Source organism: Aethalodelphis obliquidens, unplaced genomic scaffold (genome assembly GCF_003676395.1).
Source record: "Aethalodelphis obliquidens isolate GAN/ISIS:26980383/991018 unplaced genomic scaffold, ASM367639v1 scaffold35, whole genome shotgun sequence".
Taxonomy (NCBI): Eukaryota; Metazoa; Chordata; class Mammalia; order Artiodactyla; family Delphinidae; genus Aethalodelphis; species Aethalodelphis obliquidens.
Window position 1 is genome coordinate 568,438 of NW_020837979.1, and position 26,776 is coordinate 595,213.

General features: G+C 46.2%; 1 protein-coding gene across 5 annotated transcripts in view; it reads right to left on the bottom strand.

The window, feature by feature from the left end:
• Window positions 1-5,697: 5,697 nt before the first annotated feature.
• LIMS1 (LIM zinc finger domain containing 1) overlaps window positions 5,698-26,776 on the bottom strand; it is a 94,081-nt gene continuing 73,002 nt past the window's right edge. For 2 of the 5 annotated variants that reach the window (XM_027128675.1, XM_027128673.1), the window contains exons 2-10: window positions 22,706-22,865; window positions 15,951-16,017; window positions 15,196-15,316; window positions 14,694-14,843; window positions 13,295-13,445; window positions 12,689-12,781; window positions 11,870-11,918; window positions 10,740-10,815; window positions 5,698-8,381 (exon numbers count right to left, since the gene is read on the bottom strand). In XM_027128675.1, the coding sequence (XP_026984476.1) occupies window positions 8,267-8,381; window positions 10,740-10,815; window positions 11,870-11,918; window positions 12,689-12,781; window positions 13,295-13,445; window positions 14,694-14,843; window positions 15,196-15,316; window positions 15,951-16,017; window positions 22,706-22,865 (982 nt within the window). In that variant the 3' untranslated portion in view covers window positions 5,698-8,266. Of the gene's footprint in view, window positions 8,382-10,367; window positions 10,560-10,739; window positions 10,816-11,869; window positions 11,919-12,688; window positions 12,782-13,294; window positions 13,446-14,693; window positions 14,844-15,195; window positions 15,317-15,950; window positions 16,018-22,705; window positions 22,866-26,191; window positions 26,213-26,776 lie in introns of those variants that run through there. The other 3 variants (XM_027128674.1, XM_027128672.1, XM_027128676.1) reach the window with 3 other exon arrangements.

The following is a 26,776-nucleotide window of genomic DNA, read 5'->3' on the forward strand; positions in this document are numbered from 1 at the left end:
AACGCAGCCAAAAGTAAATTAATTAATTACAAAAAAAAAGGTAGAGAGAGAGAACGTTTTATTCTTTCCATAATGAGCAGCAGCAATTAAGCTTCACATTCTGGGTCGGACTTTTAAGTATGATTTGTTTTTCATAATGTATTTTATTTTTAAAAAAGGAAGCACAGGGGCTCCCCTGGTGGCGCAGTGGTTGAGAGTCCGCCTGCCGAGGCAGGGGACACGGGTTCGTGGCCCGGTCCGGGAAGATCCCACATGCCACGGAGCGGCTGGGCCCGTGAGCCATGGCCGCTGAGCCTGCGCGTCCGCAGGCTGTGCTCCGCAACGGGAGAGGACGCAACCAACAGCGAGAGGCCCGCGTACCGTAAAAAAAATAAATAAATAAAAAGGAAGCACAGGTGTATTTTGAGAGAGAAGTAAAATATAGAAAATGTAAAATTTGTTTTGACAATTGGTATACCATATTTTGAAACAGTATAATTATTTAAAAATACAGCATAGCCAACAGCCTATAAAATTTCTTTTGGCGTTTCATTTGGTAAAGTAGGAAACCTTTCTTAAATAAAAGTTAGCTATCAACACAGTCCATAAGTTAGATTGTATGTTTTTGGGGTTTTTAAAATATTTTATTTTATTTTGGAGTGTAGTTGATTAACAATGTTGAGCCAGCTTCTGGTGTACAGCAAAGTGATTCAATTATACATATACATGTATCTATTCTTTTTCAAATTCTTTTCCCATTTAGGTTATTACAGAGTATTGAGCAGTATTTCCTGTGCTATACAGTCGGTCCTTGTTGGTTATCTATTTTATAATTTTTTATTTTTTGATATTGCTTCTCGTTTTAAGTTATTTATTTTATATTTTGGCTGCATTGGGTCTTTGTTGCTGAGTGTGGGCTTTCTCTAGTTGCGGCGAGCGGGGGCTACTTTTCGTTGCGGTGCGTGGTCTTCTCATTGCGGTGGCTTCTCTTGTTGCGGAGCACGGGCTCTAGGCGTGCGGACTTCAGTAGTTGTGGCGCACAGGCTCAGTAGTTGTGGCTTGCGGGCTCTAGAGCACAGGCTCAGTAGTTGTGGCGCACGGGCTTAGTTGCTCTGTGGCTTGTTTCTTTATCGTGGTAAAATACACAGAACATCAAATTTACCATTTTAACGATTTTTTTAGTGTATAATTCAATGGCATTAAATACATTCACAGTGTTGTACAGCCATCACCACTATCCATCTCCTAAACTTTTTTAATCATTCCAAACAGAAACGCTGTACCCATTAAACAGTAACTCCCCATCCCCCCATCCCCATCCCCTGGTACCCTCTACTCTATGTCTCTAATGAATTTGCCTATTCTAGGAACCCCAGAGAATGGGAATCATACATTATTTGTCCTTTTGTGCCTGGCTTATTTGACTTAGCCTTATGTTTTCAAGTTTCATCTATGGTACAGCATTTTTCAGAATTTCATGACTTTTCATGGATGAGTTTGTATTAACCTTTTATATACTACTCAATTCAATTTGCTAATTTTTCTTGAGGATTTTGCATTTAAGTTCACGAGGGATATGGACATTTTCTAATTCCCCTTGACTTTCTCTCTTTGATCCATCGATTATTTAGAAGTCTGTTGTTTAACCTCCAAGTGTTTAGAGATTCTCTTGTTATGTTGGTCTTATCGACTCCTGGTCTACTTGCACTAAGATCAGAGGACTAACTTTACATGATTTTAGTTACTATTTTTAAATGGATAAGGTTTGTTTTATGACCCAAGATACAGTCTACCTTGGTGAATCTACCATGTGCACTTTAAAAGGATGTGTATTCTGCTGTTGATGGGTGGAGTGTTCCACAAATGTCTATTAGATCCACTGGGTTGATGGTCCTGTGCGGTCTGTGTCACTATTGATTTTCTGTCTCCTAATTATGTCAGTTACTGAGGGAGGAGTATTGAAGTCTTCAGCTATAATTTTGGATTTGTCTATCCCTCCCTTTAGTTCTGTCAGTTTTTGCTTCATGAATTTTGAAGCTCTGGTGTTAGATGCAAACACATTTAGGATAGTTGTGTCTTCTTGGTGAATTGACCCTTTATTATTGTGTGATGTCCTTCTTTATCCCCGATGATCTTCTTTGCTCTGAAATCTACTTTGTCTGATACTAATATGGCCCCTCTAGCTCTTTTGGTTAAAGTTTCTATATTTCTTTTTCATCCCTTTACTTTTGATGTATGTATGTCATTATAAAATGACAAGAAAAGCTAAAGCTGGTTTCTTGTTCAACATATAGTTAGGTATTGTTTATCCACTCTGACAATGTCTTTTAATTGTTACGTTTAGTCCATTTATATTTAACGTAATTATTGATGTTTAGATCTATGTCTCCTATTTTATTATTTGGATTCTGTTTATTCCATTTTTAATTCCTCTGTTTACTCTTTTCTGCCTTCTTTTTGGTTATTTGAGTATTTTGTATAATAATATTCTCATTCCGTTTTGATTTATCTATTGTTTTTGAATATCTCTTTGTATAGTTGTTTTTTAAATGGTGGCTCTAGGGCTTCCAATATAGATAATTATTCACAGAGTACTCAGAACGAATACTTCACCATTTCAAGTAGAATGTAGAAACTTTATGGCCATATAGATAGCTTTACCTTCCCCCCTTTATGTTGTAGATGTCTTGTATTACATGTACATGAACTGTAAATGCCACTGAACAGTGTTATAATTTTTCCTTTGTCATCAAATATATTTTAAAAATAGAGGACAGATTCACTAGACAGAGATCACCAAGGAAAGAGAAGACTTTAATAATACCCTAAACAAACTAGACCTAAATGACATCTATTGACAACTCCACCCAACAACAGCAGAATACACGTGCCTCTCAAGTGCACATGGAACATTCTCCAGCATAGACCATATGCTAAGGCATAAGATAAACCTCACTAAGTGCAAAAAAATTGAAATGATACATACGAAGTATGTTTTCCCACAACAATGGAATGAAATTAGAAATCAACTACAGAGCGGAACTGGAGAAATTTACAGATATGTGCAAATTAACAGCATACTTCTAAATAACCAATGAGTCAAGACATCACAAGGGAAATTAGCAAATACCTTGAGATGAATGAAAATGAAGAGGCAACATGGTCTGTCGTAGCACGTATGTGTCCCAGGGCCAGTTGGGGGCCGTGGGCGCTGCTGCTTCTGAGCTCTAGAAGTTCTGATAGCTTTGTGGAATGCTGGAAGCTGCTCAGGGTGGAACGTGCTTTGCCAAGTACCCAGCAATCGCCGAGCTCCTCCTGTGAGTGGCAAGGGTACAAGGACAAAACGAGTCCTGCCGTTGGGAGCCATCCTTCTGGCAGGAACACAAACCAGTACATACAAGTGCTCAAAACAGCTACTGAATCAGAGGTGTGAGCAGAGGATTTGGGGAGCAAAGGACAGTGACTAGTTTTGCTTGAGGAAGTCAGGAAAGGTTTAAAAAATGGGGTGAATTTGATGTGAGTCTCAAAAGTGAGGAGGGTATATGGATCTCAGGAGGGCAGGTGAAGGTCTGGGAAAGATAGTCCTGCGTGATGGGCATGGCCATTGGGAGAAAACAGACTCAGCAATAGGCTGGGACCTGCTTGTTTGGTGAGCCTAATGAGGCTGGTAAACAAGGGGAGTCGAGCGATGGCTGCTTGGAGGTCAGAGCAGAGTGAGGAAAGCGTGGAGCCAGCCAGGGCGCCAGCTGGGAGGAAGAAGGGCTCTGGGACCTTCTGCAGCTGAACGGCTGGACTTTGGGGTCCTTAGCTGTGGGGATGGGAGGGGTGGGGGAGGGGAGAACAGAGGGCAACTCGACCTTAGCCTGGGAGCCTGGAGAGATGGTGATGCCACTAAGGGCAGTGGGAAAATGGAGGAAATGGGAACTGGAAGAGGGCCAGGGCCCCTGCCCCCAGGCCGGGCTAGTGGGTATTTATTCTCCTTTCAAGATCCAGCTCCAGGAGACCCTCCCCCACCACCTGCGGGGTGCTGCCCGTGTGACCTTGCAGAACCTTATGCTTCCCCCCATGCTGTGCTGTAATCGCCCGTCTCTCTTTCTTGGGCAGGAGGAAGCCAAGGCCTGCACCTGCCCAGGGGAGGACACGGCGTGCAGGACTCAGGTCAGACATTTGAGGAGGGGAGGAGGGAACGATAGAGCCCCAAGAGCACTGGGCAGCTGAAGGGTGTGAAGATAAAGAACTGAAGCAGCTCAGAATTCAGGGTGAACGGGGGGGAAGACTCCACCAGCAGCCTACACGGTTCTCAGATTTGCCTTATGTACAGCAATCAGCCCATTTGCTTTTATTCGTATACATGAATGTTTCTGTGATATACTCAAGACGACTTGAATTTTTCACACACACAGACATCCACCAAGGAACAGGGTAGAAATGTGCACGAGCTCGGAAGCACAGGAACCACCTGGGTTCAGGTTCTGGACACGCCACGTCTTGCCGTGCAAGCTCAAAGGGCCTCCTTGACTTCACAGCCCTGGGGGATTGTCAGGATTAAATAACACCGTGTTACGTACAAGGTGGCTGCCGTGTGAATGCACAGAGTCTGACTGACATTTTTACATGGTTTGGATATCGTACCACTTAAACTGTTTTCCAGAAAAAACTACATACAAGTAAAAGTTTAAAATGGCTTTAAAAGAAAAAAACGTGGAACTCTTTTTAAAATTGAAGTGTAACCGACCTATAACATCAAGTTAGTTTCAGGGGTACAACATAATGATTCCATATTTGTACACATTGCAAAATGATCACAATGTCTAGTTAACATCTGTCACCATGCAGTTTTCTTTTCCCGGAATTTTTAAAAAATTAATTTATTTATTTTCGGCTGCATTGGGTCTTCGTTGCTGTGCGCAGGTTTTCTCTAGTTGCGGTGAGCGGGCCTCTCATTGCGGTGGCTTCTCTTATTGCAGAGCATGGACTCTAGGTGCGCGGGTTTCTGTAGTTGCAGCATGCGGGCTCAGTTGTTGTGGCTCACAGGCTCCAGAGTGCAGGCTCAGTAGCTGTGGCGCACGGGCTTAGTTGCTCCGCGGCATGTGGGATCATCCCGGACCAGGGCTCGAACCCGTGTCCCCTGCATTGGCAGGCGGATTCTTAACCACTGCGCCACCAGGGAAGTCCCCACCATGCAGTTTTAACATTTTTTTCTTATGATGAGAACTTTTAAGATCTATTCTTTTAGCAACTTTCAAACGTGCAACTCAGTATTAATAACTGTAGTCACCATGCTGTATGATGCCCCTATGAATTGTTTATAACTGGAAGTTTGTATCTCTTGACCCTCTTCACCCATTTTGCCCACCTCCGCCCTCCCACCCCACCTCTGACAACCACCTATCTGTTCTTGTTTTTTTTATGATTCTTGCTTTATGATTATTGGGGTTTTTAAAAAATGATTCCACATATAAGTGAGATCATCCAGTATTTGTCTTCTCTGACTTATTTCACTCAGCATAGTTGTCCTATCCACGTCGTCCTAAATGGCAAGACTCCCGTCTTATTTCCGGCTGAATAATATTCCATTGTTATACAGACCACATTTTTTCATTCATTCATCCGTCGATGGACGCTTAGGTTGTTTCCAAAACAGCTTTCTTAAGCACTAGTCCTATATTCTCATGGTTCCATGTCTCAAAGCCATTCAAGTTAAGCAAAACACAACAGTTATTTTTAACAATTATGAACATTTATTAAGCACCAAGAGTATACTGCACTGGTTGCTATATAAAAACACAATTATTGACATAGTGTCCCTGCCACTGAGCTTACAATCTAAAATGAAATACAATAACAATGCTGTAAGCCAACCTCAAAATTTCCTTAATTTAGAAATTGCTATTTTGGCAAATAAATGAGGCAAAATGATCTACCATCAGTTACAATGTTAATAAGGCTTTGAACATGATCCAAAGAACGTTTGACTTGTACCCAAACGTTTTCCCAATTATCTTAGGCTTGATAAGAAAAAGACCACCTAGAAGCGGTAAACAGTGAATTATTTCAAACGGCCTTGTAGGATTTTAAGCCAAGATTCGCTCACTAGCCTGAGTTTCTCTCCGGCCAGAGGAAGCCGTGCGAAACACCGTGAAGTAAGCAAGTCCATCCTCTTGTCCACTGACAACTGTTCAGCCCTTCCTCCCCCCATGAGTGAGGGCTCTGTGTCCCCTACAGCGGAGAAGGTGTGTGTCTGGATAAAACACCCCACAGCCTTGGACGCTTAATGAGGCAGACTTGCAGGAAATACGAACTCGTATTTTATGAGAGGGGTGAGCAGTGGGACCTCTGCTACAGGAGAGACGTGAACCGAGCAGCAGTTCAGCCCATGCCTCTTCCCAGTGATTAGAAACACAGGCAAATGGGCGCCTTCTGCTCCGAATTTCTGGTGGGAGAGCATTTAGGAATTTGGCATCGAGACCCCCAGACTGAAAACCCTGCACTATTCTGCCTGTATCCACAGTATAGTATTTAATAAATACTTTGAAGATTTTTGTTGCTGGTCATATATTAGCTGACAAAGGCACGCTGAAGGGATTCTGATTCTTGCTGTCAAATGCAAAGACAGTTTCAGACTTCTAAGCACAGTCTTGAACTATATATTGATTATCTTCAATCACTGATAATTCTTTGAACTCTAAAAGAACACTAAAAAATAAAGCAATTGGTTATAAATTAACTGAAATACAGTTTACTCTGTAAAGTGCATGCACAAATGTTTAAAAAATACATGCATACAAATATTTTAATGGCAGACTGGTAGCATCCTGAGATTTTTTTTTTTAATGGTAAAACAGTATTTCAGCAATTTTTGGAAAAACCAATAATTTCCCCCTAAGTCCACCTTGGCAATTTTCTTTTACATGATAACATAGCAGCAGCAACATTTAAAAAATGTTCACAAAATTTGCTTTGCATACAAGTTTATCAGGAAAGACTGGTCCAGAAACTTCAGGATACAACTTTTTACAAAGTAAAGTAATTCACCACTTTTAACCTAAAATTGATACCTAAACATTCCTCTTGCAATTTAAAAGTGTCATTTATGCCTCCTACTTATAGGAAATAAAATCTAATTATGAGATTTGTAATGAAAAATTTGAAACACACATCAACATCCTTCTCTTCTAGTAAGATTACAGAAATTAATTTCAATGTGTTTCCCCAAAAAGTGAAAAAAAGTTTAACATATAATCATGGCTGTGGTAAATGAATTTGAGTTTACAAATCTCAGTCAGTGCACTTGTTTTTAGTTTGTAAGGTGTTAAACAGCTAGAATTCCTGATTAATGTATGTATTTTTCTAAGGCAAGGCAAGTTCGTTTATGTATAAAGCATAGATATTAGCTGGTTATAAAGGCAATAAGAGCAACACATATACATTCACTTTTTTTTAAAGTGATACATTCCAAACTACATAACATTTAATTTCATGTCCTATTCTAAGACTACATCTTTGACCTTAACCTTAGAAGCATAATTGCTGTAATACATTAAAAAATACTTCATTTCCCCAATATTGTAAAGTATACTGTATTTTCAGATACCTAGTATAAATTGTTTTGCACAAAATTTAAAAAGGAATACTATCAGCTATAACTACTGTGTTAAGTAACTGTGTGAAGAAGTTCACAAGGAGAACAAAATGTAAAACTAAGCACAGTAATTAAGGCGTTTATAACCCTAACAACAAAACCCCAAATCACGTAGTTCTGAATATACTTGCTTCTTATCTTAGTAATGTGTGCGTTCATTTGCCACTAGTTTGATAAATGCACTAAGATTCCATAAGGTCTGTTTTTCCTGGTTGGTTGTTTTTCTTTCTTATATCCTCCCAAACTGCAGTTGCAATTAATTTGCTTTTGAATACGAAGTAAAATAGTGTTTATATTTTTATCTGAGTCACGTAAAAGCTGACTGCTTACTTTCATTTTTAAAAGTTATATTTAACTTTTTGGACCTCAATTAAAATTTAACACTTAACCATGTTTCTTTTGCTATTAAGTACAGTTGCCGTTTCAAATTGATAAGGGTTACTAACAAAGGCAAATTTTGATCTCATCCATGTTTTAAATATGATTACACAAACTTCTTTTAATGAGAAAAAGGAGATGAAGAAAACCATTCAATAGGTCTTCTTCACTCTCAACTCTTGCAATACAGCTTTAAGGAAGGGTGTATTAGGTCAAGCAATGTTGTCAGCTCTTATCTTTGCAGAGAAGAGAAAAAATAAGATGAAGTTATTTCCTTCCTAAGGTCTCAGCTAGCTTCTTAAGTCTTTTTTTCAGCTCCAATGGAAATTTCTCATAGCACTTCTTACAGACTGGCTTCATGTCAAACTCCACAAACTTATTCCTAAAGATAACAATAATAATAAAAAAAAAAGAAATTAGTGGAAATGTAGTCAACATTTGTATACAGACAGACAAATAACATGCAGTAATTTTACTGAAGTAAATGAAGACACTATGCATATTACATCTATATTCATATTAGCAAAAAACTATAATTCTAATCTCAATTCTAATCATTACGGTAAACATAAAATATTCACAACATCATTTGAAGGAAGTTGCCCTGTAAATTGATCTTGTACATCTATCTAATACAGAATGGATGCTATCGATACATTTTAGTCTGTGCTAAGTATACAGCGAATATAATGTAAATAAAATTCAGATAATTAAAGTCAATCACATTTTAAAGTACCATGAGAGCACTTTAAAGAACAGTCATTCAAAGCAAAGAACTGTATTTCTGTAATTTGAACGATCCTCTCTTTACTGAAGGCAAAATCATCTTACTTAGTATTTTATATCATGTACCTGTGAGGTTTCATCTTTCCTGGCCTCCCATCCCCACAACACTAACAAGCATCTTGAAAAAAATCTAACATAATATATAGGTTATTTTGGTTGGCTGTCTGACAGAACGCTTTAAATCACTCTTCAAGGGCACAAGTGGACCAGGTGGTCACATCTGTGGCCTGTGGTCTGTGGTCACATCTGTGAATGGCATATGTACGGAGAACTCAACTCTTTTTAAAAAGCCAGGGCAATACACACTCTCAATTCACTTGTAAAACAATTGTGGACAGGTGTTGAGACGGCCTCCTAGCTATGGGTGATACATCTCCAGCTGACAGTTATGAGCGCTTATCACCATTGAAATCATGGGTCCTTAATTGTGAATGGAGCAAATGCAGAATTTTACAACTTGCTCATTTTCTGTGAAATTTGGGACAGGTCCAGTGATATGCTGTCAGCTGTGACATATTATTATATCTGCTGATATAATTTTAAAGAACAACATTAATGACAAAGTTAATTCCTGACCACACATTTAAAGTGAAAAATCTTTTATTTTAAAGCACCACATGGGAATTATTTTTACTGTTTTTCAGAGATCCTAATGCTGACAGTTATTCACATGATGTTACATTTCAACTAGCAATTTGATTTAAATAGTACCATTGAGTTAAAAGTTCTCCCAAAGTCTTCTTAGAACAAAAGCTATTAAAACCGCCATGTTTTTGATGAAAGAAATAAATTATCCCTGCTCCCAGAGATAATGCTAAACAAACCTTACGTTGTTTTAATCTTGTATCTGAATTTTAATTCCTCTTTAATTTTAAACAATAAAAAAACTTTTAGAGCTCATAACACAACGGTACTATGAAGGAACTGGGACAATCATGCTAGCAATTTAAGAGAATTTCCAAGATTGAAATATTTCCCATAAAAATCAGGAATACAATTGAGTTTGAAAACATCAAGAAAATGAGTTCATAACCAGCAGCATGTGGGCAGTGAATGAAAGCACATATACACACACCAGAGATGCCGTATCTTATTATGTACCTTAGAGGGTCTCTGCTTAGACAGGAAACATGCTGAGAGGATTCAGTTTAATACAGAACTTAGAACATGCAACACTGGAATTGATCAAATTATATTATTCTAGGCAAAGAAACCAAAAACCAGGATTTTAAAAGCTGCAATTATCGGACAAGAATACTTTGAAACTTTTCCAGTCTCTATTAGGAGATTAGAATTCTTCCCTTTGAATCCACTGGAAAAAGAAAAAAGAAATCTATACCATATTGTGATTAAAAAAACGAGCTGAGAGAGTCTACAGGTTCAGGGACAAAAGTGAAGTACAAGCCAGTGTTAAGTGTGAACCCTTCTCAAGGTGTGGAACTTTAATAATTAGGCAGAAGGACCAGCTCCACATGGGACAAATGCTTCTATTTCAACCTCTCCTGGCTACAGATACATGCCCGAAAGTAACGAAAAACGCAAGAGACAAAAACAGAATGGAAACATATTCTAAAGGACTAACCAAAGGAGAAAGTAGTGAAAATGCTGACAGAGGGATAGAAAAGTTTACAAACAGACTGGCTTTTTCTTTTTCTGCTTGTCCTTATCCTTTGCTTCTCTCTCCCGTTTGGCAAGTCGCCTCTTAAATTCTTCTGGCATTTTCTCATAACAGTGTTTGCAGACTGGTTTTAGATCAATTTCAACAAACTTATCCCTTTGCGCAGGACAGAGAAGGAACAGGAGAAAACAGGGAACAATTAAAGGAAGAAGCTTTGCTCTTAGAAGGCCTGAACAGAAAGAAGAAATAAGGCATCAGATCATTCTTTTTAAACTCTGTTAACAGCGTCCCCTAAGCACTCGTCGCGGGGCTCGCGGGAGCCGAGGGCAGACTTACTTGAGCGTTAACTTGGCGCTGCAGGTGGAGCAGGAGAAGCAGTGCACGCACCAGGCCTTGTTGAGGGCGGAGACCACTAGGGGACAGGAGGGGGACGTCACTCACCACACCCACCCGTCCCCTCCCGGGGTGGCTGCCCTCCTCAAGGGCTTTTCTCACTGAAGAGCCACACACGGCACTAAAGGTTCAGGGCCATTAACTGACCTTCAGTCGACGTTATTCATTAATTTATCTCGTCACGTTGTCAGAACACACAACCCCAGCTCTGCATTTGTCTCCCACGACTGTAGGCTTCCCCTTAGGGAAGATCACCGTTGTCTTTTCAACCCGTGTTGGTGGTTAATGTTTTCTTCTCCCGTGAGGCATCCAAACGGCAGGTACCAGATCTTCACGCCAACGCCCCCCAGCCCCGCCCCAACTGCCAAGCTGTGACGGCGCGCCCGGCTTTCCTAGCACAGCAGGTAATTAAAACAAAGTCCAGACACTGACTCACCGGCCTGCAGGAGCCTGTCTTCCAAGCCAGCACTAGGGCAAGAGCTTCCCTCCCCTGGCAGCTGCCTCCCGTGGGCGGGGGTAAGATTTATTCCCAAAGGCACTAGAGATCACTTTCCTGAACCCACCCCTTCGTGAAGGGCACGCGGGCAGTGTTTCAGAGAGCACTGGCCGAGTTAGGCTCTCTGCTCAGAGGCTGCAGCAGGAACGTTTGCAACTTCGCCAGGAAGCTTCTGGCAGAACTTGCTGCGCCTGTTGGCAAACACAGCTGCTTCCTTCCCGTCCACATCAATCAGGGACGAGGGGGCGGGCCCTGGAAACACCTAGAGATAACTGCCAGGGTGCAGGGGGCCCTTCCTAAGTGCTCCCAAGAAACACGCCCTGCAGCTTCCGGAAGGAGGGACTGCAAGGAGGAGAGGCCTTGGGGTCGGCCGCTCCTATGGTAACGACCCTCCGGCACTGGCCTAAAGGAGCAGCCAGCCCACCTCTCAGGAGTTAGCGTCTCCCTGCTGGAGAACACTTGGGAAAAGTAACCGGTAACGGTCGCAGTCCAAACAACCCTTTTCAATCTTCACATGACCCAAGGGTTTTTGTGTCAAAATGGTGCCCTACAGGTTAAAACCGCTGCAGGTACTTACCATCACCTTCTATAACACGGTTGCAGTGGAAACAAACATCACCAAATAGCTGAAAATGAAAAATTACAACTAAGTATCAGAACACCAAACACTTAATATAAATAATTTCAGTTCTTTGTACAACTTAAAAACAAATAGCTGGCTACCTAAACCCAGAATTTGCCATTACTAGAGAGAGAATCAGCAAAAGTTCACTGACTAGTTTTTACTTCCTACAATGAAAAGAATTTACTCTTCATCATGATCAAAAACAAAGGCTCTGGAAATGTTCTGGATTTCAGGAAGCTAAAGGAGCATGAAAACCCTACACTGGGTCTGGTACTGGAGTGGAAAAAAGGCCAGAAGGAGTTTATTGGGTCAGGTGACAGAACTGAAACGGACAGATTGAAGTCATCAATACAGATAACCATGGTCACATAAGAGATTCCCGTATTCTTGGGAAATGTACACTCGAGTATTTAGGAGTAAAGGACCATGGGGAACTCATCATCAAATGCTTCAGAAAAAATACGCATGTGTTTATATGTGTACATAAACTTGTATATAAGGAAACGTGCATTCACGTAAGTGTCGTCTTCATAGAGAGGGCAGGACACACACATGCTGAAGCAGGTAGTAAACCTGAGTAAAACAGGTATTTTCTTTGTATTTTTTTATTTTACAACCTTTCTGCGAGCCTGAAACAATTTTCCAAATGAAACGTTAAAAAGCAATCGCTGGAGCCCAACGTACGTTTTCCCAGAGCTCTCCTTGTACTTAAGTATTGAGAGGCTCAGGCCCATACAAGTGTGCGTAGTATTCCACGAGCCCCGTCACTACCTGGTTGTAGTGGGTTTCACAGTACGCCAGGCCCTTCCTCTCGTAATGGCGATGTCCGAGAAACGGTTTCTCACACTTGGCACAAACAAAATGCTGGAAGAAATTGCGTTAGTCATACTTGGATCGCCATGTTTTATTTACACAGTGAAGCAAAACCCAAGCTGAAGCAGCTCAGAGGAGACCCGTGACAGCCTGGGCTGCTTATGTCACTCGGGCCACAGGTGACCCTGTAGAGCAGCCGGCCTTCGTCCAGGCATCCGGAAGCCTAGACCCTGGGCTGCTTATGTCACTTGGGCCACAGGTGACCCTGTAGAGCATCCGGCCTTCGTCCAGGCATCCGGAGGCCTAGACTCGACAGCACAGAGTGAGGACAGAGGTGAGCGTGGGGACACGTCTCTGGGCTGGACCAGGACACCTCCTGCCTCAAGGATCTAGGAAGCAAGAGCACTGCTTGCCTCGCCACTTGGAGGTCACAGAGCCGTGTAGAATCTATGTTCTTAGTCTTCCACGAGGTCCACACGTGCCCCTCAGCATCTCCCAGCCTCGCCAGCGCACCTGAGCGTCGGGCGTGCGAGGGCCCCGGTCACCGCTCCGCGGGGAACTCACCTCCACGTGCCACTGCTTGCCCATGGCGTTCACCACGCGCCCTTCGATGGGCCGGCGGCAGGCGCCACAGATGGGGACCCCCATCTTGTCGTGGCACGGCAAGCAGTACAGCTCCCCCTTCAGCTCCCGGGCGTCGGCGGTCAGCTCCTTCCTGCCCACGAGAAAGGGACCCGCTGAGCAGCACCGCGGCGAGGCGGGCAGGCAGTCGGTGCAGCCCCTGTGCCTCCGCGGTTCCGAAGAGAACCCGCAACGACCCCTGTAGCTGCTTTTCTCCCCCCGGAGGTGGTCAGAGTAGTCTGATCAAGACGCTTGAACAGGCTTCAGATTCGTATCCAAACCTCCGCCTCGTGCGGTGCTGACAAGCCGGCCACACACCACCGCGCCGGCCACAGCTACCGTCCCCTGTCTGCCGTCACTTCAGAGTCCCTCGTCTTCCTTAAACGCTGGGGAGGAGTATCCCAGGCGTGAGGACAGACCCGCCGATGTTATCCTCCCAAAATAACCGAGGAGTTTGGAGACTAGCTCCACTTACTGACGCTCACTAGCAAGCTGCTAAGAGTAGTTTTAGGTGAACAGAAAATACACAGACGGAACGCTCAGACCGGCCCTCCTCCAAATGCTTACGTTCACTACTATTTTCAGTCTCCTGAGTCAATAAACAGAGATGGCCCCAAATCAAGATGAATTTCATCGGGTTTAAACGATTCTTTAGAAGAATGAACAATGAACCGAGGGAGGACAGGCAAGAGAACGAGATAAGGTAGAAACTGAACTCCCAAAAGAAGCTGTCTGTCAGCCTTCACCCCAGCTCTCCACTCCCTACCGTAACTTAGCACGGATGGTCACGCCGACTACAGTAAAGTATCTTTTCCACTAAGTTCTTATATTAGAAGGCAGATTCCGAAGCTCACAGCCTAACAATTTATCATGAGCTTTTGAGGAAAAAAGAAAAATTCCCTTTAGGTGTAAATACAGCAAAAGTAACAAATGTAATTTAAGATAACACTCTAATGTCACACCCTGTTATGCACGTACCAAGGTAAGACCTTTTTAAGTTTTTTGTTTGGGGGGGGATCCTGGACTGGAAGAACGTGGTTACGAAAAACAGTTGTGGGAATCCTTAGGGATATTCTAATACAAGCTGACTATTTAAAGGTATGTGTGTATGTTCACGTGTACACGCACACACACAAATGTGGCAACATGTTGCCTGGTGAAACTGAACAAAGGGTATGGCGGCTCTCTAGGTATTAGTCTCCAGACTCTTCTACAGTTTGAACGTTTTCCAGATAAAAGTTGAAGGAAACCGATCTGGGTGCCAGAGTAACAGAAAGACTACACATCAGCGTGACCCCTGGTTCCCTCCGTTTGTACAATGAAAAGGAAGACACTGCAGTACCCGCAGTTGGCACAGTTGAAGTGGTCTGGATGGTAGGGGTCGTTCTTGAATATCAGAGGCTGCTCGTCGATGATGGCGTGGCACTTCTGGCAGATGTACTTCCCGAGGCCTCGGGCCTTCTCTCGGTTATGGCAGGGGCGACACAGATGTCTAAACAGAGCCAGAACGGCTTTAGAAGCTTAAATTTAAGATCTAAGGTTCTTCCTAATAATTAAAAAAAAAGATTCCCATATCTATGAAAAGAAATTAAAGAAACCATTTCTTTAAACATCACCGCTGGGCTTAAGAGAGCAGAACCGAGCCCCGACTTTTCACACGGAGAGTTATTTATCCCTCCCAGAGGACCAGACTGATGGCTGAGAAACTCCCTGCGGTAGCCTCTCCCGCAGACACCAGGCCCCATGCCCCGACTCTGTGTCCGAGGCCCCAGGGAGCACGCGCGAGCGCAGAGCGTCACTCTGCCCACCCGTGCCCGACGGGTGACAGGGTGCCCTGCTCCTACCTCCCGGCGCTCTTGACAAACCCGATGTCTGCCAGGACCCCCTGGCAGAGGTCACAGCGGAAGCACTCGGGGTGCCAGCTGTTGTTCATGGCTTTGATCACTCGGCCGATGATGAATTCCCCTGCGGAGAGGAGCACACGGGCTGCAGTGCAGCCTCCCCGCCCTCAGCCGCCCCTTTCCCCACGTGTGCGGCTCCCGCACAAAGCGCTACGTTAGAAAAGTGCTTCCGTGTCATCTGAGTCCTTGTTTTGGGTTCTGTAGCTGCCACACTTTCAGGCTGTCTATCACATCTCTGAATCTGCTTTTCCAGAGGAGGTACTGGGCTCTCCCTCTCCCGAAGGTCTTTTTGTGTTTTTCTGGTCATGGACACAGAAAACAGAAATCCACTGCACGTTTTCTTGTACCACGTACTTAATTTCTTCCTTCATTCAACCTTGTCAGCATGCTACTCGGTGCCCCCAGTCTCTCCTGCTGTGTGACACGCAGGCCACCCCTGCGCGTCTCAAGGTCCCCGCTGAGGCCGCCCGGGCTGCACTGACAGGGAAGAAAGGAATCCTACGGGGCATCGAACAGAAGTCCGGTGAGTCCGGGGCTTACGTTCACCCTACAGGCCCTGAGAAGCGTCATTAACATTACTGACGGGAAGAGGGCTGACAAAACACCGCACCTGCACGCTTTCCTTCCTATGAGCACGTGCTATGAGGTCGTTCTGGAGGAAACTTACTTTTCACCGTGCATTGGGCAGTGGAACTTACCACACTGGTGACAGCAGGGAGCAAAGAGCATCTGAAAGTCATGTTCACAGTACTTCCTTCCTTCAAACTGAAACAGAAAGTACCAGCGACTTGTAAATAGAAAACAATCCCGGGATGAATGGAATTTTTCTGCGGAGACTGTAGGAAAGAGGTTTCTGGACTAGAGCTCTGCCCAGAATCTGTAATCCTCCTGAGATATGTAAAGGCAGACACACTTTGGTACCTTCCTGGCACCTAGTGTGGGCACAGGAAAGACCCGCTGAGGCCAGAACTGATCCTCTGCCCCCAGAGAAGGGTGAGCTCCTCCCACAGACACCCCCCCGGAAAATGTGCACAGATGTACAAACCTCCCCCCACGTTGAAAATACGTACTTACGAACAGTAAATATGCTAGCATATTTTAAAAAAATAAACATTTTTAAATGGGGCCAAAACCCGTTTTAAAAAATATCCTTTTCCTACAGGTGGAAAATTTATCCTTCATTTGTCTCCTTGAACTGTTTTCCTTTCATTTCCCCCCAAAAGTTTTATGCTACAATACTTTTTCCACCAAGGTCTTTAACTGGTCATCCTACCATATTTCTCTGCAATTAAAATGTATTGTGAAACTTTAAAATTTGTTTTACTTTCCAAATCCATAACGCCCTAAAGGTTAACATTCTTCTTCTTCTGGATTGTCATTACAATGATTATTGGTATACAAATGATGAAAACATAGGTATGTTACGAATGTTACATTTTATTCACTATTTAATTATTTACATGAGAAGCAAACCCTAATGAGATGAGCAGGGCCACTCTTTACCCTCACCATTACTTCATGCTTCCATGGACGAAGATGACTGACCACTGGAAGACTCAGGGTTCAACATTAATTCTAGATTTATTTTCTATTTTGGGGGTTGCTTGTACCCTTTTCATGTAAATAAGTCATGGGAATTATATAATGCGTTCCTTTGAATCTCTGAGCTCCTTACAAGTTATTTGTCAAAATCACATATTGTTTGATTATCAAAATCCACGCTTAATGATGTTCCAGTTGTCAACTCAATCTCCTCAATTATGGAAATTAGCTGCGGATTTAGCTCCTTCAATTTATTGACCATATCCCCTACAGCTTAACGGCATTCCGGGCAAAGCAGATTTATCTTGTGCCAGAAAAAGTCTTACTTCATTTTTAAACTCAAATGAATGAGCTCTGATACATTTAATGAGTCTATCTTTTTTTTTAAAATAAATTTATTTATTTATTTTTGGCTGTGTTGGGTCTTCGTTTCTGTGCGAGGGCTTTCTCTAGTTGCAGCGAGTGGGGCGGTGGGGGGGCACTCTTCATCGCGGTGCGCGGGCCTCTCACTGTCTCGGCCTCTCTTGTTGCGGAGCACAGGCTCCAGACGCGCAGGCTCAGTAGCCGTGGTTCACGGGCCCAGCCGCTCCGCGGCATGTGGGATCCTCCCAGACCAGGGCTCGAACCCGTGTCCCCTGCATCCACAGGCAGACTCTCAACCACTGCGCCACCAGGGAAGCCCAATGAGTCTATTTTTTAAAGTTACAAACAGAAGGTATTAACTCTATACACTATTACTCAATATTGCGTCGCAGTGCATTGTAACCTGTAGCCCAAAGCAGAAGTTATTTATAAGTGAGATGTGTTCCTTTACTGAGCATATATTGTGTACATCCATAGAGATCTGATATCGAGCTTTCAGCAGTAAGTTTTTAAAGAAACGTAATATAAAAATGCAGAAATAACTGTACTTAGAAATGATCAACTTTTTACCTGCCACCTCGTCTTGCTCAGTGGAGGAAGGAGACTCAAACTGTCTCAATTTGCCACTTAAGTTTACTAGTGAAAGGCTGGGTAATGGTAACAAGGCGTCGTAAAGCCTTCAGAAGGATAGCGTTTTGTGGCTTGTGTGCACGCGCGAGTGGCAGTTTTAATTGATCAGTTTTTAAAATCAGTATTTTCGATGGAAATAACTCGATCAAAGATCTGTCACAGACTTTTGAGACCCATTAAAATCAAGTGTAAGGAGAAAAATAAAAGAAATGATCAGCAATGACTCTGCATTTAATGAAAAGAGAAAGACACATATTGCTTAAAAAAACAAAGCAAAAGGAGGCCAGCAGTTGGCATATACGCTGTATTTGTTAGTAGAAGACTGAAAAGCTTAGGGCCGGTTGTGGTTGGAATAAGTCTTTAAAGCTGTGATTCATGCGGGCAGGACACGGTGGGGCTTAAGGACCCTGCCGTGGACGGACGCAGACGCAGCCCGGCTGGACCGCGACCTGCTCGGCCCGGTGAGCGGCACGCCTGCTCTGCTCGGCTCCCACCACGCCCGCCCTTCTGCAGCCTCTCTGCACGCCTCTCTCTGCCTTAAAACAATGAGTCCTTTTGAAATTAGGGGACGAGATTAGGGCAAAGTCCTAAAAGACCGTTGTCACGACGACTCCCCACATTCCCAAACCTGCCATCTATCTGCATACAGAACACCCGATACGGCTCCTCAGCTGGGCTGCATCCTTAGCAAGAGAACACATAAGGCCGGGAAAGGTGGGTAGCCCTGTGGGTTTAGGGACGCCCCCCCAAATCTCTTCTGATTGGGGTCCTAGAGCAATTTGTCAGAGTAGGATTTCACATCCCTTCCTTTCGTCAAGGGCGAGGACTAAGCGCTATCGGGAATACAAAAATATCATCAGGCAAACCGATTTTAGGATGAACAGTCCCTGAGACCAGAATCTGAGGGTCCAGAAATGGGCCCTTGAAGCCATCCCTATGGCAACCCCCCCTGCATGCCCGGGGTGTGCTCCCCCAAATGAAGACTTCTGAAAAGGGAGAGCTTCTTTTGCTAGAGCGAGCTGCCTCTTTTCTAAGCACGTAGAAATGATCAGACACACCCTGGCTCGACTTCTGAGCGCAGGAGAAAGGCCGGAGGCTGATCCAAAGTAAAACTCTAGGGTGTGAAAAGAAGAAACGTCAGAACGCGTCAAGGTGGAAGAATCAAACTTCCAGGAATACTGTCTTTCTAGGTACAACCCAGAACTGGTTTATCATAGAACAAGTCTGTAGAATAAGAAAAATTAATGCTCCAAATTCGCAGCGTTTAACAAAATGCCAAAGAAGCCCGCGACCCGCCAGGATGGGGAGGGGACCCTGGCCAAGAACAGCCCTGCTTTTAATGGTTCTAAGTTTGGTCTGGAGTTCCGTGAAGATTCTCTTTGGGGGAAAAGAAGAATCCTGCCGCTTTGAAGAAAGCTCAGAATTGGAAACTGTGCTGATGGTCTCACCTCCAGCCACAAGCAGATGTGAGAAGTCTTCCCAGGTTTCCTGCCCACCAGCCTTGCCCCCAGGGTCCAGCTTCCTGAGGAATCACTATTCCTTCCATATTAGAGGAAACCAGGGAAGTAACCTCTTTGTAAAGTCTTCCCACTAAATCACTCACCACAAATTGGACTTTCCTGTTATGCATTTGTGATGGGGGGGAGGGGGTCACATTGGGGGAATTCACACTAAGGAGAGAGAAAGGTGAGGTGTCCTGAGCCGAGCTGGGCAGGCTGCCTGGCCTCCCCCGCTCCATCCTGTCGGTAACTTTTCTGGAATCACGTCACTCTGGAACGCACTTTATTTCACAAACCATTTCCTTTGGGGAAAAATTAAGATAATCCTTTTGGAGGAAATCCCTGATGTCACAAAATGAGATTTAGGAAGTGGTGTCATGGCCACACACAGTGTCAGGGCCTGGAGGCCAAATGGGTGTTTCCCCCTGGAAATGGCATTTCCTCAACCGCCTGTGACTTGGCCGTTTTACAAACACCTCTCCACGTTATTGGAGAATGATGGGCAACACCGACAGCCCAGGAAGACAGGCTTCCCTCTCAAGATTTAACCGCAACACCAAAGTAAGGATCACGAATCACACGCAGTGTTTTGTTCTTATTTGATCACTGTCTTCCGATATGGATAAAGTTAAAAGATGGATAACTTTTGGGGGCTTCCCTGGTGGCGCGGTGGTTAAGAATCCGCCTGCCAATGCTGGGGACACAGGTTCAAGCCCTGGTCCAGGAAGATCCCACGGGCTGCGGAGCAACTAAGCCTGTGCGCCACAACTACTGAGGCTGCGCTCTAGAGCCCTCGAGCCACAAGTACTGAAGCCCACGTGCCTAGAGCCTGTGCTCCGCAACAAGAGAAGCCACCGTAATGAGAAGCCCGCGCACTGCAACGAAGAGTAGCCCCCGCTAGCCGCAACTAGAGAAAGCCCGTGTGCAGCAACAAAGACCCAACGCAGCCAAAATAAATAAATAAATAAATTTATATTTTAAAAAAAGATGGATAACTTTCATAATCATTAGTAATTAAAAGTTATTTAAAATTAAAATGTAGAAGTAGAATCTTTTAAAAGAGAAAACTGAATTTCAGTTTGGGGAGCCGGTTCTAGTTACTACACAGAAAGTATGCCTTGGCTTCTGGTAAATGACGACGGTATTTTCATTACAGCTGAGTGATGAGCTGCCCAAGGATGCGTACAAGCACATCTCATTTTATTGTACTTCGCAGATAGTGTTTTCTACACACTGAAGGTTTGTGGCAACCCTGCTTCCCGCGAGCCTGCCGGCGCCATTTTTCCGACAGCATTAGTTTAAATTAAGGTGTGTATGTTGTTTTTCAGCCATTACGCCACTGCGACTTAATAGACTACATATAGTGTGAATATAACTTTTCTATGTCTGGGAAACCAAAAAATCCGTGCGACTCGCTCTATTGCCGTACTCGCTTTGTTGGGTGGTCTGCACCCAAACCCACACTATCTGAGGTCTGCCTGTACTTATCTCCCTGTGCCAATTTACACAAGAAGGTGTATGCTTTCTTTAGGGTCTTTCTTAAGTGAGTTCTTTCTAGAAGTACCTTCTAAATACATTTTATGGCACAAGAATTCACCCTGACTGCAGTCAGATTCTTAGAGACAGACCACAGGGAGGTCTTGTTCTGTGCAGGGCTCTGCGTACACGGCCTGGGGAACGAGCCATTTAGAACCAACCTGCGGCCAGCACAGGGAGGGAAGTTCATGACCTACGGGAAGAGGTGTTAGTGCAGCAGGTCGCGGCCGAGGGTGGCTGTGCTCCCCAGGGGAAAGCCGGCAATGTGTGTAGGTACTTCCAGCTGTCACGACTGCGTATGTAAGGGGAGGCCAGGGACGTCTCTAACACCCTACGACACACGGGATGCCCCACAGCGACGGGCCATGCAGCACAGAGGGCCCGCAGTGCGGGGACGGGGACCCTGCTTGGAGCGAGTCCGGGGCCGGCTAACCGACGGCACTGCGCGCGCCGCCTGCTTCACCTCATCACCCGGTGCTGCCGCACGACATGGCCAGCAGACGCACAGCATGGGAAAGAGAAGGTGACAGAGAGGGAACAGCGGACCATGGAAATAACAGAGCCTGCCTTTCTTCTCTGTTGCTCCCCTGGAATCTCTCTCCTAAGCCTTTGTCATAATTACGCATTTCAATAAAAAGATCTTAGATTGGAAAAGCGTACGTCAGGGAAAGAACACCGTATCGGATATTAGGGACCAAACTAGGTTCGCATCCCATTTATGTCACTCATCTGCTGTCAGCAAGCGCACTTCAGCCTCTCTGGGCCTCAAGGAAGAAAAGGCTTTCCAGGGTGTGGAGACCAATGTCTGCTCGGGGGCCGGCTCCCTGGAGCCCCGTAAGTGTGCCCTGGGTCTGACCTCCCTGCTCCGGCTTAGGGGCCAGAGAGCCTCATGAGACCTCAGCCGCCGCCCCACCCCCTCTCCCCCTGCTCCCCTCACCCTCTTCAGCACCCAGGGCAGCCCCACCCTCCGGCTGTGGGTCACTGGGTCCCCTCTTCCGCTCAGCCCCCCAAACTGTCCCCTGCCGTTCCCAGCCCGAAAGCCATTGCCCTTCACGGAAAGAGAGATTCTCGTTCCAATTGCACAGGTTTCTGTCGTAGGGAATGTGTGTTTCTGGGACACAGCAGGAGCTGGAAAAATGCGTTTGAGTGAATAACACGGTGTTTCCTGAGCTGTGTCTCGACACGCTGCGCCGCAGGCTGGCCGGGAGCTTCCCTCCCAGGGGCACTGTTTCTATGGGAAAATGCTGTCGAGTTGGCCAACAACTGACTTACTAATGACCTTTAAAAACCACCATTCCTTCCTCAGGAATGGCCTGTAACACAGAAAAAGTTTAAAATCTGCTTGGTAGAAGGAGAAATCAAACAGTGGCCATCTCTGGGCATCCCATAACTCTATGTATACGTATCATCACATAGAGAGACACATGCAAACGCGTAAGGAGGTGATCACACACGTGCGCGTGCGCGCGCACACACACACACACACACACACACACACACTGTCGTCCTCGCTCACAGTTCGGGGTCATCCCTAGACCAGCACCCCCAAAGCAGACGTGAGAAGGGGGTTCCAGGACTGGTCAGAATGAACACAAGTGAGCGCGGGCCACGTGGTGACACCACAGAATCAGGGAGAACAAGTGTTGGGGAAGAAGAGGAGACACAGAGAAGAGCTGGATACGGAGGGGGTGCCCCCTTCCTCCCCAAACAAGAGCCCCTTTAGGACACAGGTGCTGGGAGTTGTGGGGCAAGAGGAAGCGGGCCGTGCTGGGGCGGGGCGGGGGGCACCTGAAGGGCCGGCGGGCAAGCCCCAGACACCCGCCAGCGTCACTGCCCAGGGCCACCCCTGCCCTCGCGCACGCCGCCCGCCCGCCAGTACCCACCTCATAGAAGAGGCCCTCGGGGAACTGCTGGAAGCACTGGGCGCACACGAAGCACTGCTCGTGGTACAGTTCGCCGTTGCTATTGACGATCTTCTCGGCGGGCGCGAAGCCTCCTTGGCAGCGCTCACAGCTGGCGTTGGCCAGGGCATTGGCCATGTTGCTGCAACACACAAGGGACATAGGTCACGGACGGCGGCCCTTCCCGGGAGCTCAGTCTGAGGCCACAACAATCGTATCTTGTCCATAAAGCCCACTTTCCCGCTTGCGACCCAAGGTCTCAACCCCACCCAGCGTCCGGGGTGCAGACCCTCTGGTTCGCCGACATTCCTGAGTCCCCTGCCAAATGCCCACGCCGCACCCACGCCGCCTTCCAGGAGGCAGGGATGCAGGGGGCACCGAGAGCCGCCTCAGGGCTGAGCCGACGGCCTGGCCAGTGGCCTCATTAAGTCCCCCTCACGTGGGTCCGGACGCGCTGAAGGCCCGGCCAGACGCAGGCCCCCTCGCACCCGCCGTGAGGGCCTGCCGAACGCAGCTTCAGTGGCTCTACAACCCGCCAAACGCCTTAGCCCTATAATCCAACTGGGAAGACAAACGTTGAACACTAATATTACAAAATGTATCTTAAAAGCACAGAACTGTCCACTCTGAAGATCATTTTACAGATGGTGAAGTGCAAGTCCAGAGACCAACGAGCCCAACCTTGCAAAGCTGTCCAGCTCGCAGGAGACACAGGCCCAGAATCCAGGTCCCCCGCCCACGAGTCACAACCAGATGATGGCATCAGGTCAAATACTCGAGAGGACGTGAGAGGACCCTCTACGAGACCCCGGCTGGTGAGTCCGGGCCGGGGTCCCCCTGGACCCCAGCACACGCGGGTGCTTCCAGTAAAGGCCCACGTCCCACCCAACCCTGTGCAGCCTGGAGGAAAAGCATACAGTCAAGCCCGTGACCAGACCACTGCTTACTCTGAATCTCACATAAAGGAACGGCCTCCAGGTGGGAAGGTCCCCAGGCAGAGCAGGCACTGGCCCAGCCAGCTTCGTGGTTTGCAAGTTTATTTTCATATATCCAGACCCCACTCAGAGCGCACGCTCTGCTCTGTGGCCGGCCCTGGGGCAGCTTCTGTCCACCCAGACACCCTGTCAGCCCACCTGGGGAAGTCATCGCCAACGAACCTTCCCAGCCCCCCAGGCGGCAGGGGGTGGGGGTCCATCCCACAGGCAGACGGGCTGCCCCGTCCCATCACAGCCTACATCTCGCTGCTTCCTTAGCAAGGTTGGAGCGGCGCACGCTTCACCCCCCCCACCCCAGCAGAAGACAACCCCGCCCTCTTCCTCCAAAGCTCTCACCCAGCAGTATCCTGCCCTGTGGTATTCACACTCCACCAGAAGCGCCTGTTCACAACCCCACACCAAGCAAAACTCAATCAAAGCCACCAGAAGAGGAAGGAAGGGAGGCAGCCCCACTGCTTGTGGCAAACCTGACCTGAGTCTCATGCTCAATTAACTTTTCTACTTGTCACTGCAGAGTTACTGGGATCAGGGAGAAAAGCCCATCAATTCCCTTCGTCACCTGGCTTTGCCATAAGCCAGACGAACAGCGGTAGTTTTATCAAAGCTCTGGAAAGGCTTGTTGCCCCCTTCTCCCAAGTGGGGGCCAGCATCCACAGGCATCCGTCGACGAGGTGTGCTCAGCCCACAGCTGCCCCCATGGGCCTAGGACCATTGTGAGGACGAAATAAGAAAAAGCATATAAAACCACTTTGGAAACCAGAAGATGCTACTCAAATATGAAGCATTATTATTACTTTAAAACTTTCTCAGAAGAGTCACCAAATTCTCAACGATTTTAGTAGAACCCCAGGAGACCTACAAAAGAAGAAATCCTGGAACATCCCGGCTCATGATTTCCTAGATCAGTGGCCCTCGCGGGTGGAAACGCCCCCCCTTCTCCCACATCTCTGGGGGAGGCCACAGTTTCTTTATAAACTTCATGTGAAACAACACGTTGCAGAAGGGTGAGTGCAGGTGAGACAGTTTTACCAAGACAGACATTCACGAGATCTGCAAAAACGTAATACAATGCCACTCTTCCCCCCAAGTTTTCTCATTTTGGAAACGATTTTCATAAAAACGTAATGAATATTAATATGTATTAATATTATTAATGTGCGATGAGCTTATTGTTATTTTAAATGAACTAGTAAATACTTAAATTTTTCTCAGTTTTATTTTCTAATACAGTAAATGCTGATAAAACAAAAGCTATTTGGAGACCTCAATGTTGCTTTAAGAATGTAAACGGGTCCCAAGATCAAAATGTTTATCAATGACCTATTTATACTCATTACACTATAGACCATTTACATTCAAGTTCAAATACTCAAAGAGTTAGAAAATAGACACATTATACAAACAACCTTTCCCCACACACAGGAAGAATAAAGTAGTTTTAGAGATAAAGTAATATGTATTTTTGAAGAAGTACTCATTTTAATAACAAGCAGGAAAAGAAACAGAACATTAGAGGAAACTTCCAGGAAAACAACCAACCAACCAATAGTCTCACCCACCTACTCAACTGTTCACACTATTTCCCTTTCTCTCTTGTCTCTGACCCTCTGGCACTGTGTATTTTTTTAATGGGCTGTATTTAGCGCAGTTTTAGGTTTACAGCAAAACTGAGCGGAAGATACGGAGAGTTCCCATACACCCCCGACCCTGCAGGCACAGTGTCCCCGACGGCCAACATCCCATGGATGGAAAACTGACACACACATTCTTTCCACAGTGACTGTCACAGTTAACACAGATGATACAAGCTACTTATTAAAAGTCAGGGATGATAGAGCTGTCACTTGGTTAGTTATAATTAATAGGCTAATTTTTCAAAAAAGGATTTCCACGTCGGGAAACGTAAACCTTGGGGAACAGAAAAGCCTTCGTAACTGTCTGGTCAGAATTGCTTTGGCCGACCTGCTTCCACACATCAGCTGCACACAGAAAACCTGACTTCCTCGAGCTTTCCCTTGTTCAAGAGCCTCGTTTATCAAAGCGTGCAAAGCAAAACCTCGAGCATTAAAGTGCAGAAATGTAAACCCTGAAAGCGTCGTGACAGTTTATGAAGTATTTTGGTTACAGTGTAATTATAATTGCCCAATTAGTCTTAAACAGAGCTCCTCAGGAGTTGTAAAGAGAAGCAACATCTGTTGCAAAAGCGCAGGGAAAGGATGGGTGGAAACAGAGAATCAGGCCGTTAAATGCTCCTTCTGGCTAATGACTCCCTGGAGGCCCCAGGCACCCCCAGCTCCCCACAGGGAGACCTCAGCGCTGCATGGGCAGCGAGAAGGCAGCGCTCTCCTCCTCCGTTTCTGCATTTCATCCTGGACGCCCGCTCCACCCCGGAAGGCCCCACTGAAGGTGGGGTGATGTCAAAGCCCAAGGCAGGGAACCCGAGCCCCAGGAGAGGGCTGGGAGGGGCACTCACGATTTGATGTAGAAGTCACAAAACTCCTTGTAGACCCTGACGTCGCTGTGCCTGCGCTGCAGCCTGGACACGGCCCTCTCATCCTGGCCGCAGGGCGCCCGGTGTTCCCCGTTACAGGCCGCCGGGGGTACCGCCTCGCCCTCCGGGATGGCAGCGGGGCGCGGGCCCGGGAGTGCCATCGCGGAGCGGAACGGGGGACTGGACGGGTCAGGACGGAGGCACGGACACCCAGGCGGCGTCCCGGTCACTCCCCTCTCCGCTCCCACACGTCAGCGGCTCCAGGGTCGCACCGGCCCTTTCACATTAAGAGCTCCGGGCAAGGCAGTTGTGCCCGAGACGGTGTGGATTCGCTGAGCGTCTGGAAGCTCCAGGAACTTTCCCCGCACACAGGGGACCAGCTGTGTGTCAGCCCGGCCGCCCTCAGGGGGGAGGGAACAGCTGTGCAAGGGGTGCAGGCATGAACCCTGCTCTGTGACTCTGGCGCAGTGACAGCCCAGTCCCAGGCTCAGCAGGGGAAGAGCCGGCGTCCAGTTACAACTCCTTCCGTTTGGCCCCAGCTGAGCCTGTAACCAAGGCAGCCGGTCC